This window comes from Giraffa tippelskirchi, chromosome 6 (assembly GCF_054371585.1).
Source record: "Giraffa tippelskirchi isolate mGirTip1 chromosome 6, T2T-mGirTip1v1.2.pri, whole genome shotgun sequence".
In the NCBI taxonomy this organism is placed as follows: domain Eukaryota; kingdom Metazoa; phylum Chordata; class Mammalia; order Artiodactyla; family Giraffidae; genus Giraffa; species Giraffa tippelskirchi.
In genome coordinates this window covers 120,939,797-120,955,772 of record NC_137280.1, presented here as the reverse complement: position 1 = coordinate 120,955,772, position 15,976 = coordinate 120,939,797, and the positions used below count along the sequence as shown (strand labels likewise).

General features: G+C 43.3%; 2 protein-coding genes across 18 annotated transcripts in view; one reads left to right on the top strand and one right to left on the bottom strand.

Moving 5' to 3' along the window:
* Positions 1–15,976, top strand: part of TRPC7 (transient receptor potential cation channel subfamily C member 7) — a 141,877-nt gene that overhangs the window by 40,084 nt on the left and 85,817 nt on the right. Inside the window, exon 3 of the mRNA XM_081500633.1 lies at positions 7,427–7,609. Within this exon, the coding sequence (XP_081356759.1) occupies positions 7,427–7,609 (183 nt within the window). The remainder of the gene's footprint in view (positions 1–7,426; positions 7,610–15,976) is intronic.
* The window catches only part of LOC145510158 (uncharacterized), a 735,177-nt gene that overhangs the window by 633,963 nt on the left and 85,238 nt on the right, over positions 1–15,976 (bottom strand). For 5 of the 17 annotated variants that reach the window (XR_014056829.1, XR_014056828.1, XR_014056837.1 and 2 more), the window contains one exon: positions 10,333–10,432. The exons of 8 other annotated variants lie outside the window; for them this stretch is intronic. The gene's annotated coding sequence lies outside the window, so the exon portion shown is untranslated. Of the gene's footprint in view, positions 1–7,725; positions 7,838–10,332; positions 10,433–15,976 lie in introns of those variants that run through there. 4 more of the 17 variants (XR_014056826.1, XR_014056831.1, XR_014056825.1 and 1 more) reach the window with 3 other exon arrangements.

The window sequence follows — 15,976 nt, the reverse complement described above, 5'->3', positions numbered from 1 at the left end:
CCCCAAATCATTAAATGATATGTATAGTATTACAGATTAAAAACTGGGATACAGAAGAGTTACATGGCTTGTTGTATTTCCCACAACTGACAAGTAGGGAAAAAAAAAAAGAAAGAAATTCAAACTCCGGGCCTTTCTGACTTCAAAATCTGTGCACTCATCAGGTACACTACAGAATCTGTTGAGTATTCAGATATCCATACCCCAGCTCACCCTTTATTTCCCCAAATTAACTGAGCATCAGCCCCAGTTAAGCCTCTAGTTTTTAGTGTGCTAAGCAGAAGGGAACATGCTGCTCGCCAAGAGGCAGCATGGTGGGAGGGAGGAGGACAGGATTGGGGTCAGACTGATCTGTCTTGAATCTTGGCTCGACCACTTAAGTCGCTATGTCACCTTAGACAAGTACACTGCTCCAACAGATTCAATAAGCATTTACTCAGTGCCTGTCATGTTCCAGGAAATGTTCTAGGCTCTAACGATATATCTGTGAACAAAACAGCAAAGATTCCTGCCCTCAAGAAGCTTATATTCTAATGAAATATATGGACAATAAATATAATAAATAACATGTATAGATGTAATATAGTCATAAGTATTGTGAAGAAAACAAAACAAAAAAAGAAGGAAAGGGTGAATGCAAATGGAAAAGAGTTACAATGTTTTTAAAAGATACTCAAGAAAGTCTTCTGAGAAAGTGACATTTGAGCAAAGTCTTGGAGAAGTTGAGAAATCTGTTCATTTGGATACCTGGGGACAGAGCATTACAGGAAGAGAACAGCCAGTACAAAGGTCAAGTCCATTTCAAGTGTGGTTCAAGGACAGCAGGGGGGTCAGGTGGCTCGAATGGACTGAGGGAGAGAGAGAACCACAGCAAATCAGTGAAAGAATGGAGAGGCTAGGCAATGTATATCCTTACAGGACAGTATAATAAGTCTACTTTTACTTTGAGGGGATAGAGAGCCATGGGAGGGTTTGAGCAGATCAGTGCCATGACCTGACTGCTTTTTCTAAATGTCTTTCTGACTGATGTATGGAAAATAGACCATAGAAGACCAGGACATAAATAAGGAAGTCAGTGAAGAGTCTCTTGGTTCAGTTCAGTTCAGTCGCTCAGTCGTGTCTGACTCTTTGCAACCCCATGAATCGCAGCACGCCAGGCCTCCCTGTCCATCACCAACTTCCGGAATTTACGCAAACTAATGTCCATCAAGTTGGTGATGCCATCCAGCCATCTCATCCTCTATCGTCCCCTTCTCCTCCTGCCCCCAATCCTTCCCAGCATGAGGGTCTTTTCCAATGAGTCAACACTTCGCATGAGGTGGCCAAAGTATTGGAGTTTCAGCTTCAACATCAGTCCTTCCAATGAACACCCAGGACTGATCTCCTTTAGGATGGACTAGTTGGATCTTCTTGCAGTCCAAGGGACTCTCAAGAGTCTTCTCCAACACCACAGTTCAAAAGCATCAATTCTGCGGCACTCAGCTTTCTACACCGTCCAACTCTCACATCCATACATGACTACTGGAAAAACCATAGCCTTGACTAGATGGACCTTTGTTGGCAAAGTAATGTCTCTGCTTTTCAATATGCTGTCTAGGTTGGACATAACCTTCCTTCCAAGGAGTAAGCGTCTTTTCATTTCATGGCTGCAGTCACCATCTGTAGTGATTTTGGAGCCCCCCCAAAATAAAGTCTGACACTGTTTCCACTGTTTCCCCATCTATTTCCCATGAAGTGATGGAACCAGATGCCATGATCTTAGTTTTCTGAATGTTGAGCTTTAAGCCAACTTTTTCACTCTCCTCTTTCACTTCCATCAAAAGGCCCTTTAGTTTTTCTTCACTTTCTGCCATAAGGGTCGTGTCATCTGCATATCTGAGGTTATTGATATTTCTCATGGCAGTCTTGATTCCAGCTTGTGTTTCTTCCAGCCCAGTGTTTCTCATGATGTACTCTGCATATAAGTTAAATAAGCAGGGTGACAATATACAGCCTTGACGTACTCCTTTTCCTATTTGGAACCAGTCTGTTGTTCCATGTCCAGTTCTAACTGTTGCTTCCTGACCTGCATACAGGTTTCTCAAGAGACAGGCCACAGTTTATTGTGATCCACACAGTCAAAAGCTTTGGCATAGTCGATAAAGCAGAAATAGATGTTTTTCTGGAACTCTCTTGCTTTTTCGATGATCCAGCGGATGCTGGCAATTTGATCTCTGGTTCCTCTGCCTTTTCTAAAACCAGCTTGAATATCTGGAAGTTCACGGTTGACATATTGCTGAAGCCTGGCTTGGAGAATTTTGAGCATTACTTTACTAGCGTGTGAGATGAGTGCAATTGTGCAGTAGTTCGAGCTTCTTTGGCACTGCCTTTCTTTGGGATTGGAATGAAAACTGACCTTTTCCAGTCTTGTGGCCACTGCTGCATTTTCCAGATTTGCTGGCATATTGAGTGCAGCACTTTCACAGCATCATCTTTCAGGATTTGAAATAGCTCAACTGGAATTCCATCACCTCCACTAGCTTTGTTCGTAGTGATGCTTTCTAAGGCCCACTTGACTTCACATTCCAGGCTATCTGGCTCTAGGTGAGTGATCACACCATCGTGATTATCTGGGTATTGATCTTTTTTGTACAGTTCTTCTATGTATTCTTGCCACCTCTTCTTAATATCTTCTGCTTCTGTTAGGTCCATACCATTTCTGTCCTTTATCGAGCCCATCTTTGTATGAAATGTTCCCTTGGTATCTCTAATTTTCGTGAAGAGATCTCTAGTCTTTCCCACTCTGTTGTTTTCCTCTATTTCTTTGCACTGGTCACTGAGGAAGGCTTTCTTATCTCTCCTTGCTATTCTTTGGAACTCTGCATTCAAATGGGAATATCTTTCCTTTTCTCCTTTGCATTTAGCTTCTCTTCTTTTCACGGGTATTTTTAAGGCCTCCTCAGACAGCCATTTTGCTTTTTTTCATTTCTTTTCCATGGGGATGGTCTTGATCCCTGTCTCCTGTACAATGTCACAAACCTCTGTCCATAGTTCATCAGGCACTCTGTCCATCAGATCTAGTCCCTTAAATCTATTTGTCACTTCCACTGTATAATCATAAGGGATTTGATGTAGGTCATACCTGAATGGTCTAGTGGTTTTCCCTACTTTCTTCAATTTAAGTCTGAATTTGGCAATAAGGAGTTCATCTAGTCCCTTAAATCTATTTGTCACTTCCACTGTATAATCATAAGGGATTTGATGTAGGTCATACCTGAATGGTCTAGTGGTTTTCCCTACTTTCTTCAATTTAAGTCTGAATTTGGCAATAAGGAGTTCATGGTCTGAGCCACAGTCTGCTCCTGGTCTTGTTTTTGTTGACTGTATAGAGCTTCTCCATCTTTGGCTGCAAAGAATATAATCAATCTGATTTCGGTGTTGACCATCTGGTGATGTCCATATGTAGAGTCTTCTCTTGTGTTGTTGGAAGAGGGTGTTTGCTATGACCAGTGTGTTCTCTTGGCAAAAGTCTATTAGCCTTTGCCCAGCTTCATTCTGTACTCCAAGGCCAAATTAAGCAAAAATTGATGTCGAGATCAATATATATTTAGAAGGTATTGCTGGTGGGATCTGCTACTAAATTGTATGTCAGGTTTAAGAGGAAGGGAGGAACCAAGGATGAATTCAAGACTTTTTGTCCTGGACAACTGATAGGTTGGGAAATATTAGTAAGGCAGAAAAGACTAGGTCCAGAGTTAGTTTCATTAACTCTGAAATGCCTATTTGGCATTCAAGTGGAAACACCAGATGGCAATTGGATATATGACTCAAGTTCAGGAGAGAAGGCTGAGCTAAAGATATAAAACTTAAAGTCATCAGTATAAAGATAGAGTCTAATGATCTTAGATAGGATCACTAAGGCAATGAGTGTAAAAAGACAGGAGAATTCAAAGGACTGGCACATCTATAGGGCATTCTAAAACTAAGACATCAGGAACATGAGAATTAACCAACAAAGATGCAAAAAGTACTCATTCAGGAAGAAAAACCACAGAACAGTATGTTATGGTGGAAGCCAAGTGAAGAATGTATATCAAGGAAGAGGAAGTGATCAGCTATGTCAAAGCACCTAACAGGTCATGTAAGATGAGGTCTGAGAACCAACCACCAGATTGAGCAACATGAAAGCCATGTGTGACCTTGACAAGAACAGTCTCATTGGAAGCAATGGATACAGTGTGAAAGTTTTGCTGAAGAGGGAAAGAAGAAAGGGGTAAGAAATATGTAAGGAGGGCAACTATGAGTATACATAAGTCTAATGAGTTTTTCTACAAAATGGAACAGAAAACTAGAGTAGGAATTGGAGAGGGAAGTGGAGTCAAGAGGAGTTTCTTATTAAGACAAGAGAACAGCAACATGTTTGCATACTAAGCCAGCAGAGAAAGGGAGAGATTAACAATGCAGGAAAGAGAAACGGAGAGTTCATGCCCTTGAGCAGTCAAGGGACTGATATTAGGAGGAGGAGCTGGTCTTAGACAGGAGCAGGGGCAGTTCACCCAGAGTAAAAAGAGGGAAAAGAGTCCATGAACACAGATGAGACAATGGGGATGGTGTGAGCATGTGGAGCTTCTCTTCTGATGAGTTCTATTCTCCAAGTTAAAAGGAAACTAGGAGGGGGCGGAGGTTGGACAACAGGGTAGGAGAGGTCTGAAATGCTTGCATGGGACAGGAGCACTAAGGACTATTTGCGGCTGGAGGGGGTGAGTTTACAGCACGCCTACTCAATGCAGGCGTGTGTTCTCCAGCCACATTCACTGTGCAGAGGCGGGAGCAGAGCACTGGGGAGCCAGACTCAGCCAAAGTCAGGCTTTACTCCAGTGATGAGAACAAAACAAGAGGAGGGCAAGAGAACTGATGGGTGCAAGGATGATAATAACGATTACCCACAAAACGGAAGCTCTGCAAGGAGGGAGACAGGGACCTGATGGGGGTGAAAACCAGTGAAAACATGGTATGGTCAATGGCTTGTAGGTTTGGTGAAATCAAAGGATTACTAGAATTGGGGTTGCAGATGGAGAAAGCTGGACATATAGGAGGTATTGGTCAGACAGAAGGAGACCTAAAGTTGGGGTCATGGAGGAGCTTCAGTTATTGGGAATAACTAAGAGAATGAATGGCTGAGTTGGCACTGAGAATAACATCACTAAAGAAAATGTTATCATGGAAATGAGAGGGCAGGGTAATGGGAGGGACATGTTCTTGAATACTGAAACCACCAAGAACAGCAGCAGTTGGGTGAGTGTCAGTGAGACAGGAGGTAAAATCTTCAAGGAAAGCGAGCAAGTAATCAGAGAGATGAGTAAGTGACCAGTATATGGAAAAGTGGGTTCAGCCTGTTAATTTATCTCTCTGAGTCTCGGTTTTCTCACTCATGAGTTGGAAATGCTGACAGTCCTTCTAACATGAGTATTTTGTAAGGACTGAGTAAGATGATGCAGGTAGAACACCTGTCACCCAGTGGACCTGGCAGACTTCAGTATGCCGGGATATGGAATTACTTAAAAGGGCACCTGTGAATTCTTGGGAATATGTTGCATCTCTCCGACTAAAGGTAAAAAGTGTGGCTGAAAGGCTCACTGAGCTCCGGACTATCCCACTTTTCATAATCATAATTCCCCAGATATGCGTTGATGGCTCTCCCTCTCTTTGGGAGGCTGGGCCTGGCATGAGCCTCCCGTCTGCAGCTATCCATACCCATGTCATCTCCATCTTCCTGGCAGGCTGGTTTCGTCTCTTCCACCCACATGCAGGCACCAGGTGCGCTGCCTTCCAGACTGTCTAATACAGAAGGCAAAAAGCAAACTAACTGTTTTGGCTGCCCTGGTGCTTCTCCCTTTTTTTTTTATGGCCCAGCTAGTAGAAGAGCCCAGGGAAGTGAAAGTCTCTAATGAAATGGTACCTTCCATCCTGAACTGCACTGAACCCAGAAATGCACAGAGGCTCTGAGACAGCACTGTCTCAGTGGCCCGTGACAGTCTGCTGGAGCAGTCATCATTCTACCCAGCATTTCCCAAACATCCTTCTTATCCCGAAATTATATATAAAAATGAAGAGCAGCCACTCTTGTGGGAAAACATTTTCTTGATCTTTTTCCTTTTCTTAGCTAACAGTCACTTGCTTCTTTCTCTAACATAAAAGGACATTTTGATGCAGCAGTGCTGCAAGGAGAAACAAATCATTAATTTAGAAAAATGGTGGCATTTCTACAGTTTGCCAGGCTCCCATCTATTTGCTGAGGAATCCAGGTTCTGGAAAAGCAAAACCGCACTCCTATTTACCAACTACTATTTATCACTCTCAGGGCTTTTGACATTGATTAACACTGAAAGTGACATTTGGCTCTTGTACTGCTTTCAAATAGACTCATTTCAACTAAGAAACCAATAAGATACCCTATAGGGGAAAATATTTTTGGGGAGGAGTGGTTTGAGGGTGACATGAAACATTCTTCCGTCCAACATTTTGGATCATTATCTGGAATTGAAGCAGTGTGTTTTAGGGGAGAGAGAAATTGGCACGTCACAAGGAAAGGCAGTCAGCTTCTCAAGATAATTCAGAAAGGTGCGCCTTGGGAGGAGAAGAGAGAAACCCAGAGGCAATTCTTTAAACAACAACAAAAAAAGAGGTCAAGGTCTGAAAATGATTATTCAACAGGCAAGTAGTTTAACATGCCATGATTTGCTGTACAGAAGGATCTGTGCTAAGGAAAGGATACTGTTAGATTTAAATTACATTTGATTTTTAAATTTATAAGCAGATTTTCCAGCACATTAAAAGAAAGCACACCTGTGTACATTTTTTTCCCTCCAAATTTAGTATATTAGCCGTATCTTTCCAGCAAACTTCCTGCATAGAACAGTTACCATCACAGATTGGTGGTAAATCAGTAAAGTGATATTCCCATCAGCCTTAAAAGTGCATCTCCTTATCACTCCTCCCTCAGATCAGGCAAGGGTAATTGCTGCTTTCAAAGAGCCCAGGGTGGGCTTTGGCAGGCATCAGAATCACTCAGAGAACAAGGTTAAAACGTTAACCTTTTAACATTACAAGACAGGTTAAAGACAGCTTCCTGGGTCTCATCCCCAGGAATTCTAAGTCCGTAAGTCTGCAACGGGGCCTGGGAATCACAGTTATAGCACACCCAAGGTACTCTGATGCAGGTGGCCATGGAACACAGCCTGACAAATTCTGGCTTAGAGAAGATGTCCTCTAGACTATTGTAGCAAGAGAAACGGCCCTGCCTTCTGGTTCCAGCACATTCCCTGGTTCCAGAGTGCTCTACTAAGCTCACACTTGGTGGACAGTTGCTGATCGACACTGCTGAGCTAGGCAAACCCATCTGTGGGTTTCCGTGTGACACACCCTTGATTTCTCTTTATTCTGTTAGAACGATTACAGGAAATTATCTATGCAATGCAAGGATTTTGTGGTGGGCGTGCTGGACCTATGCCGAGACACAGAAGAGGTGGAAGCGATTTTAAATGGTGATGTGAACTTCCAAGTCTGGTCCGACCACCACCGTCCAAGTCTGAGCCGGATCAAACTCGCCATTAAGTACGAAGTCAAGAAGGTAAGCTTCCCCACCTCTCCTGGCCTTCCTACCTCCAGGGTTGCTGGCCGATCTTTGTGCTCACACATATTTTGTTCCCACAAGAGGATGGTGACCATAGCAATTACCCAACTCACCTCTAGACAAGGGAACCTCCAGCCTTGCAGGACCGCTCAAAGCTCCCTCCTTCACCCCCGGCCCACCAGGAGAGAGAGATGATGATAGTCATTCTATGAACAGGCTTCGAGCCTGGAGAATAAAAGAGGGGATTTTCAGCCTCCAAACTACTGGCAAGGACAGGGTTACAGTGAATGCTGCTGTCAGCTAGCAGGCCAATTCCTGAGTTTTCACGAAAAAACATACCCCTCAGTTCTTTGAACAGCACTTATTGAGCTTTCTCTGTGTGCCTGGGGACTTGTGTAGAAAACATCTTAGTGCAGAGGCTTTGTGGGATCCATGGTTCTGGGTGGCTTAGAGGAATTTCACTCTCAAGGCTTATGAAAGGCTTTAATAGGAAGCATGATTAGACTTCCAAAAGAGTAAGTCCCACCTCCTCAATCAACCTCAAGGTGTCCTTAATGGCCACTGGCACCCAGGAGCCCTCACACCCACAGTGGCTGGGCAGACTGAGGTCCTAAGGAGCAAGATTCAATTATAGTTCCACTCTGGATTTGGTAGAATCTGCTCTTATGTTAGATGACATCATCCATCCTGATGAAAACCGCAGAGCTCTAAAGATCCACATGCTTCAGTACCAGTTGTGCTTTCCGAAGAAGCAAAATGGCTGATCAGTCTTTAAGGGTTGTTTTTTCCCATCTATTTTACAGGGTGACTACTGGGGGTATTTCCAACACCCCCAGATTGGCTTCTTGGCATTTTCCCTCTTGTCTGCTTATCTCAATTTGTGTGGGGTGAACCATTCTTCAACAACAGTATATGGTATTCATCTCGAGAGACCTTCCAAGTCTGATAAAAATCTTCCTGTCCTTTTAATTTTAATAATAATCAAAAATTCTAGGAAAAATGGCTTTTTTCAAAGACTGTGAGTCCTGAAGATAAAATTGATAAACCATGGGAAAGGTAGCCTTAGATTAATATTCAAAAGCATAGAGCTATGGGATGGGAAGAGTCAGGCTGCAGTTTCAAGTATATACAACCCTACTCACTGAGTATAGGGGGAACTCACGTTTTAGCTTATCTCAAGAGCTTGCTGAGACTGTTCACCAAAGTACAGCAAGCAAGCCTTTCCTAAAGGTGCTGAGATATTCATGGTCTTGGAGTTCAGAGACACCCTGCTGTAGAGACTGCTTGTAATGGTGGTAATAGGCTTGAGTTTCTAGCATTTCCTTTCTTCCCCAAGCCATGGTATTCTCCTGTCTTCTAGCACAGAGTGAAAGGGGAAGACGTACTTGACACCCCAAAGAAGAGAAGATGCTTGATATTTGTAGAATAATATTCACAGTTTTGGCTCTTCACAAACAATCCCAACAGCCCAGGAAATGCAAGCATTCACCATATTTCTGAAACATAAATCCAAATCTCTTAGCAAACCAGTCACTGAGGGTGAATCCTTCAGCTAGTCCAGAGTATGGCCACCACTTCAGAGCCTATAATGTTCCTCCTCATTGTCAACTATCAAGTACAAAATGGCCCTGGCCATGAATGAGAAGAAAAAGTGAAACACTATAAATAAAAATAAAAAGCTTTTATTTTCAGAAAATAAAAATAAAAAAGAATAAAAAGCTTTTGTGAGGGAAATTATTTACTCTAGTGATATTAGGAGAGTCATAGAGGTCTCAAGAAATACCCATCATGAATGTCAAGAGTCTACTGCGATCCATAGGTAGGAAGACAATAAATGACCTGCTTAAAATGTCGACCTTGCTCCCTTCAAAAATCTCCAATAGGTAAATTCTCTCAAATCACATATGCCATCATGCTACACAGACAGACTCAGAGTTTTCCTTGACATTTACTCTATCGTGAATTACCAGCGAAAATACCTAATATTTTAAAATCTTATTAATATTGTAATGAGATTTCATTTTTAATTTATGAACTTTAGCATGCTTGCATGGGCACAGTCTAACCCTGGGTCTTTGAATTATGAAACGACCAGCACCAAGGCCTATTTACACCTGACATATATATGAGTCTTCAGGCTAGACTATAAAACCATAAAAAAAAAGTCCTAGGACTTGGCATATATCAAATCAAACCATTAATTCTGTGATTAAAACAAACTAGTTATTCTTGGCAGTTCCATGAGCTGCTAATAGGTCTGACCTTAAAAAAAAAAAAAAGGGCTTTACGTTCAAATAAATTTAGAGACCTTGAGCTACACAGAGTCAAAGAGATTTCTTTGCTTAAAGACATTATAGAGCCTTGATCATGCACTGCTACTGTGAAAGAAGAGTGCAGTATGTATTACTGGACTGCAATACTCTCTTTCTCATGGAGCATCTGGCAAGACTAGTTTTCCATGTAACAGCCTCAATATTGATGAAATGCATAAATCTGAGTGGAATGGGTGCTGCTCTGTGGCTGGTACTGCACCCCAGATCACATCCCTCATCTGAATGTTTGCCTCTCCTCAGGCATCACCCTAATGTCTGGTCCTCTGGCTGCCTCAGCCGTAACGACAGCCTCCATGAGATAAAGACAATTATCCCGCCACGACACAAGGGACCACTTAGGAAAGAAGGATAAAGACAGTGTCAGGAGATTTCTAGCATGATCCTTACCTTTAATGGCCACGTGGTCTTGCATAAGTCCCTGAAGCACTTCAGGCCTCATTCCCCTTCTGGAAAAATAGGTGTATAAGCTTTTGCTTCACAGGATTTTCTATGAAATTTCAAAGGAACTGATATGAGAAGAAATGCTCTGTAAACTGAAAAGGTATCTACAAGCTCCTCAGGGAAGCATCATCGTTGTCATTCAGTGATGCTCCCCCTTCTTTGGAACTGGAGGGGTTCTTTTATCCCCAGAAACACCCTCTAGCTTGTCCTTTGTTAGCTCCCCAACTCTTTGCAACCCCATGGACTGTAGCCTACCAGGCTCCTCTGTCCATAGGATTTTCCAGGCAAGACTACTAGAATGGGTTGTCATTTCCTTCTCCAGGGGATCTTCCTGACCCAGGGATCGAACCCGGGTCTCCAGCATTTCAGGCAGACGCTTTACCTTCTGAACCACTAGGGAAGCACATTCTATCTTCTAGAATGCTAGAAATGTCCCCCTTGGGAAAGGACATCATCCCTATAGCCTAAAACTCCTCTCCAAAAGACCAAAAGGCCTTGTGAGCATATGGCTGTTCCCCATGACTTCTGCCTTAATAGGAGGACTCAGCATCCCCACTGTGTTAGAAAGGCAGTGTTGGAGAAGTGGCTAAGTGGGTGCCCTTATAGGTTAATCACTGTCCAACCACTCATTAATGGGGTCACTTAGGTTATGCAGTATACATATACAACATACATACAGGCCTTTGTCTTCTCCCCCACAGTCAATCTGGCTCTCTCCTCCATTTCTACCTTTGTCCCCAGGGAACTATGCATAAATGTCCTTCTTAAAAACTCTCCTCTCCCCTTGCAGAGCAATTCTAAATAAATGCTTAGGGACTTTGAGCCTCACCAACTGAAAGGACCGAGTCAGTCTCTGAATCCATTCAGGTTCAGTTGGGCCCAGGCTACATCTATAAAGAAAGCCCATTGTCTGGCACATGGTCACTGCTGAGTGACTGGTCACAGAGACTGAGACACAATCCTTAGTGCTCTTTTTAACATGTCCAACTGAAGACTCACATCTGGGTCCTTCACTCTCATCCCTTACCCATCTCTCCTCTTTATCACTTCATTTCTAGACTTACAGGGATGCTGTTTTCCTTTCTTCCCCCTGTGTCATCTCTTCTTTCTTCCTGACTTCAGGTCTGCCTTGATGAGGATCAGGTAAATCTCCATGCACTCTAAGAACTTTGTAGGCATGGGTCTTTGAGGCTCAAAGTGCCCAAGAAGAGTGAGATAAGAGACCCAGAAGGTCCTACTATGCACAAGAGAGACCTTAACTCCACCTGTAGAAGAGATGCAGGCCCTCCTTGGACATAATTAAGCAAAAGACTGCTACCAAAAAAAAAAAAATACATGAGTATTTTGTCCAAAATTATGTTAGTGTCATTGCAGAAAGCATGTTTATTATTAGGCAATATCACCAATAAGGGTGGTTCATTTAACCTGACAAGTTGTTTTAGCCCCAGTCTCTGAGCCCTATAGACACTGATTAGCCTGCCAAGGATCCTGAGGAAAGGAAGACACAATCCTGCCCTTAAGGAGCTATCAGTGCAGTGGGTAAGGTACAGACAGATATGCTATGACCATAAAAGCAACACAGCCTCTGTAATCAGCTAGCTAAGCAACGTACAGTTCATAGCAGTTACCTTTTTCAGACTTCCAGGTGGCCCTCAGTTCTAGCCTCTTGACACAAGGCTTGATTTGGAGGATGTAATCATGGTCCTTCCAACTTATGAGACCCACCCACCACTCTCCTCTAGAAGCAGCTCCACACAGCCAAGCTTCCAGATCCCAGAATTTCAGAGGTATCTCCCCACCCCACCCCTGCCCCCTCACCGGACTCTGCCAAGCTCCTGGGCGATTCTTAGCCCAGAAATCTAGTATCACATAAAATAAAGACCTAGGATAGGACCATGGGAGATGGAGAAGACTGCAGGTGGAACCCTCACTAGCCCTGCTTAGTAACACTGTTCCCTTTTGCTTCACACAGCATGCTATACTAAGAAAATAACAGCCCCTGTGATTTGCATTCACTGGCTCACTCATCATTTCACTAGCATTTACTGATGTCTACCACATCACCAGCTCTGTGTTCAGCATGGGAGAGACTGAGAAGCCCCAAGCCTTTCCCTTGAGGGGCACATAGTAGCAATGGATAGAGATGTGTGAACAAAGAGTCACCATCCTGTCTGAGCAAGATACATGGGGGTCACAGGAAGCACTGACCAGCTCAGTCTGGACATCAGGAGAAGTTTCCCAGAAGTGGAAATGCTTGAGGTGAGGCTTAAAGGATGAGAGGTCCTGGATGGGATGGCAATTTAGGTAGAGAGAGGTTAAAGTTAAAAAGCCACAGACACCTAAGAAAGAGTGGTATGTTTATATGTTTAGGAAAGAAACATGTTTATAGGAGGATATGACTGAGGCTGTACTACTGTGGAAAAGAAACAAACTGGAAAGCTCATCAGAAGCAGATCCTCGAGGGTATTACATGCCATGCACAAGCACTTGGACCTTATCCTGCCGGCACTATCCGACAGAATTTTCTATGATGATGGAAATGTTTTGTTTCCTACTGTCTCATATGGTAGCCACTACCACATATGGCTACTTAGCACTTGAAATGTGACTAATGTACTTATGAAACAGAATTCTTAATTTTTCATTAATTAATTAAAATTTCAATAGGCAATTGTGGCCAGTGGTTACCGAACTGACAGTATGATAGTATATTCTCATTCATGCATTCAACAAGCTTCCACTGAGTGACTATAAAGCATGCTGTGTTAATCACTGAGGATGTGGTATAGTGACTGAAACTGACATGAAGCTAACCATTGTGAGGAAGACAGGTATTAGTCAAAACGTCACACCAAAAAATTGTAATATTCCAACTGAAATAGTGTTACAAAACAGAAAAACATGACTTTACAACTTCTAAAGACAGATACAACCTAATCAGGGAAGTCAATAAAGACTTCTTGGAGGAACTCATGAGAAAAGTTAACCAGAGGTGGGGAGGGTATTTCTGGCAGAAAGAACATGTTCAAAGCTGTTCAGAGCATGCACAAAGGCCCTGTGGTGAGAAGAAATACAGTATATAAAAGGAACTGAAAGAATGTGAATGTGGCAGACTCAGAGGCATGAGGAAGAATGGGGAGTGGGGTGAGTCTAGAGAGGCAGACAGGAACCAGACCAGGCAGAGGCTTGTAGACCATGCAAAAGGATTTTGTTTTTGTTCCTTTTTTAGGAATAATAGGAATCCACTGGAGGATATTAATCAAGGTGGTTGTAAAGATTAGGACAGAAAGCCTCTGAGAAATTCTAGAAGGCAAGAAGGGTAGGTGTGGATGCAATATCATTGTTGAGCAAAAGGGACAGATTATTAATCAAGGCAGGTGAAGTTATGCTGTGTTAACAAGCAAAACCAAAGCTGTATGGGCTGTTAACCAAAAAAAAAATAAAAAGGTTTATTTATCGCTCATCATTGGACAGCAAGGAGATCAAACCAGTCAATCCTAAAGGAAATCAACCCTGAATATTCATTGGAAGGACTGATGCTGAAGCTGAAACTCCAATACTTTGGCCACCTGATGCAAAGAACTGACTCACTGGAAAAGACCCTGATGCTGGGAAAGATTGAGGGCAGGAGGAGAAGGGTGTGACAGAGGATGAGATCATTGGATGTCATCACCGACTCCATGGACATGAGTTTGAGCAAACTCTGGGAGTTAGTAAAGGACAGGGAAGCCTGCAGTGCTGCAGGCCATGGGCTTGAAAAGAGTCAGACAAGACTGAGTGACTGAACAACAACAATAATCGCTCATCCTATTTCCATCCTGCAACAGAATTCAGAGGAATTCACTCAGGAACCCAAAATGATAGAAGAGCCACCACCTCAAATATTTCCACCCTGCCAAAGGGAAATCCAGCCCAGGAGGGTCTCATATCAGCAGTTAAACACTTCTACCTGGAAGGGACACACGGTGCTTCTGCTTACAACTCACAGACAACAATTAGTCACATAACACCCCCTGCCATAAGCAGGGCCAGAAAGCATTGAATAGTCCTGTCATGCATTTGAAAGGAGGAAAACAAAAAAAGGAGCTATTTGGTAAATAGCACTAATGACCACCAAAAGAAAAAAATTTGAGGAAATTCATATTAAGAGCATCTTCATTTCTATAAATAGGAAGGAGAATCACCCTCTGAAGTAGAAGGCAGCCTGGAAAAAAACAATTTTTTTTTAAGGTTTGGGAAGGGAATTCTCTGGTAGTCCAGTGGTTAAGACTTTGTCTTCCAATGCAGAGGATGTGGGTTCAATCCCTGCTCAGGCAGCTAAGATCTCATATGCCTCTTGGCCAAAAAACCAAAAAACATAAAACAGAAGCAATAGTGTAACAAATTCAATAAAGACTGAAAAAAATGGTCCACATTGAAAAAAAGTCTTCAGAAACGTTTGGGGAAAATTCTGTAGGAGATAGGAGAGAGAGCTGAACAACAGCGCCAACAGTCCAGCCAGCATTAGAGACTGTAAATTCTTTGGCAACAGCCTGTGTTCTTAAAAAAAAAAAAGAAAAATCTCTACAAAAAAATGGAAACGTATGAAGTCAATGTCCTCCATGAACCTCAATTCCCTGCTGTGAACTTCAAGATTCTTTCATGGACATGGAGCCCAGAAGTACACAAAATGTGCCCACAGGGCACAGCACACAGGTTCCCTCAGAGAATGCCAAGGTGGGAGGGGCAAGCTCAGAGGGGAGGGGCATGGGGGGAACAGCCCACCCACATCTCTGCCCGCCCTGTCTAAAGCTGGACCAGGGCCTCTAACAACAGAAGTCCCTTTTGCTTCTTCTTCAAAAATTCACCATCTTGTGCACATTTTACAGTCGTGCTGTAAGTTGGCTCATTATCTACCTGGAAAAAAATCCCATGAGAAGACGACAGAAACTGTTGCGTAGCAATTTATAGTGGCCAGGAGTGTGCCTGCTCACATTCTCCACTTACTAAATATGTGGCATTAGTAACTAAAAGGTACTTAATCAGCTGGCTGGCAGGAGCCCCGTGGATAAGGCAGATGCTCCTCCAACCCTCAAGAGCCTCCTGGCCTAAATCTGTGCTGGGAGAGACCATGAGGCCCAGCAGTAGATGCACAACTGGCTGAAATCCCTCCCCCTAGTGTGGTGACCACAGGCAGGGACACCAGAGAGGGCAGCTGACCTCTACTGAGGTTCAGAGTCATTTCCTCTGTCTGCAGAGAGCACAGGGAATGTGAGGACACCAGGGTTTTCTAAAGGACTTCTGAGAGGCCAATCAGACACTCAAATGCTCTGAGCAGACTTTCTCCCGCTGTGTTTTCCTGCTGAGGCATCATTGTGAACAGATGCTCAGAGTTAAGAAGACCAGAACTGTCACAAACACAGTCTGGCTGGTCAGACACCACCCCAGACTGTGCTGCAGGATGCCCAGGAGCTGTCAAATGCTATTGGAATCCACTGGTATCGAAAACATCAATCAGCATCCTCTCTGGGGATTCTTCTCAGCACTTTTGAAGTCCTAGCCTGGTCACACAGCGCAAAACCGACCAACGTCTATTCATCTCTTGGCTCAG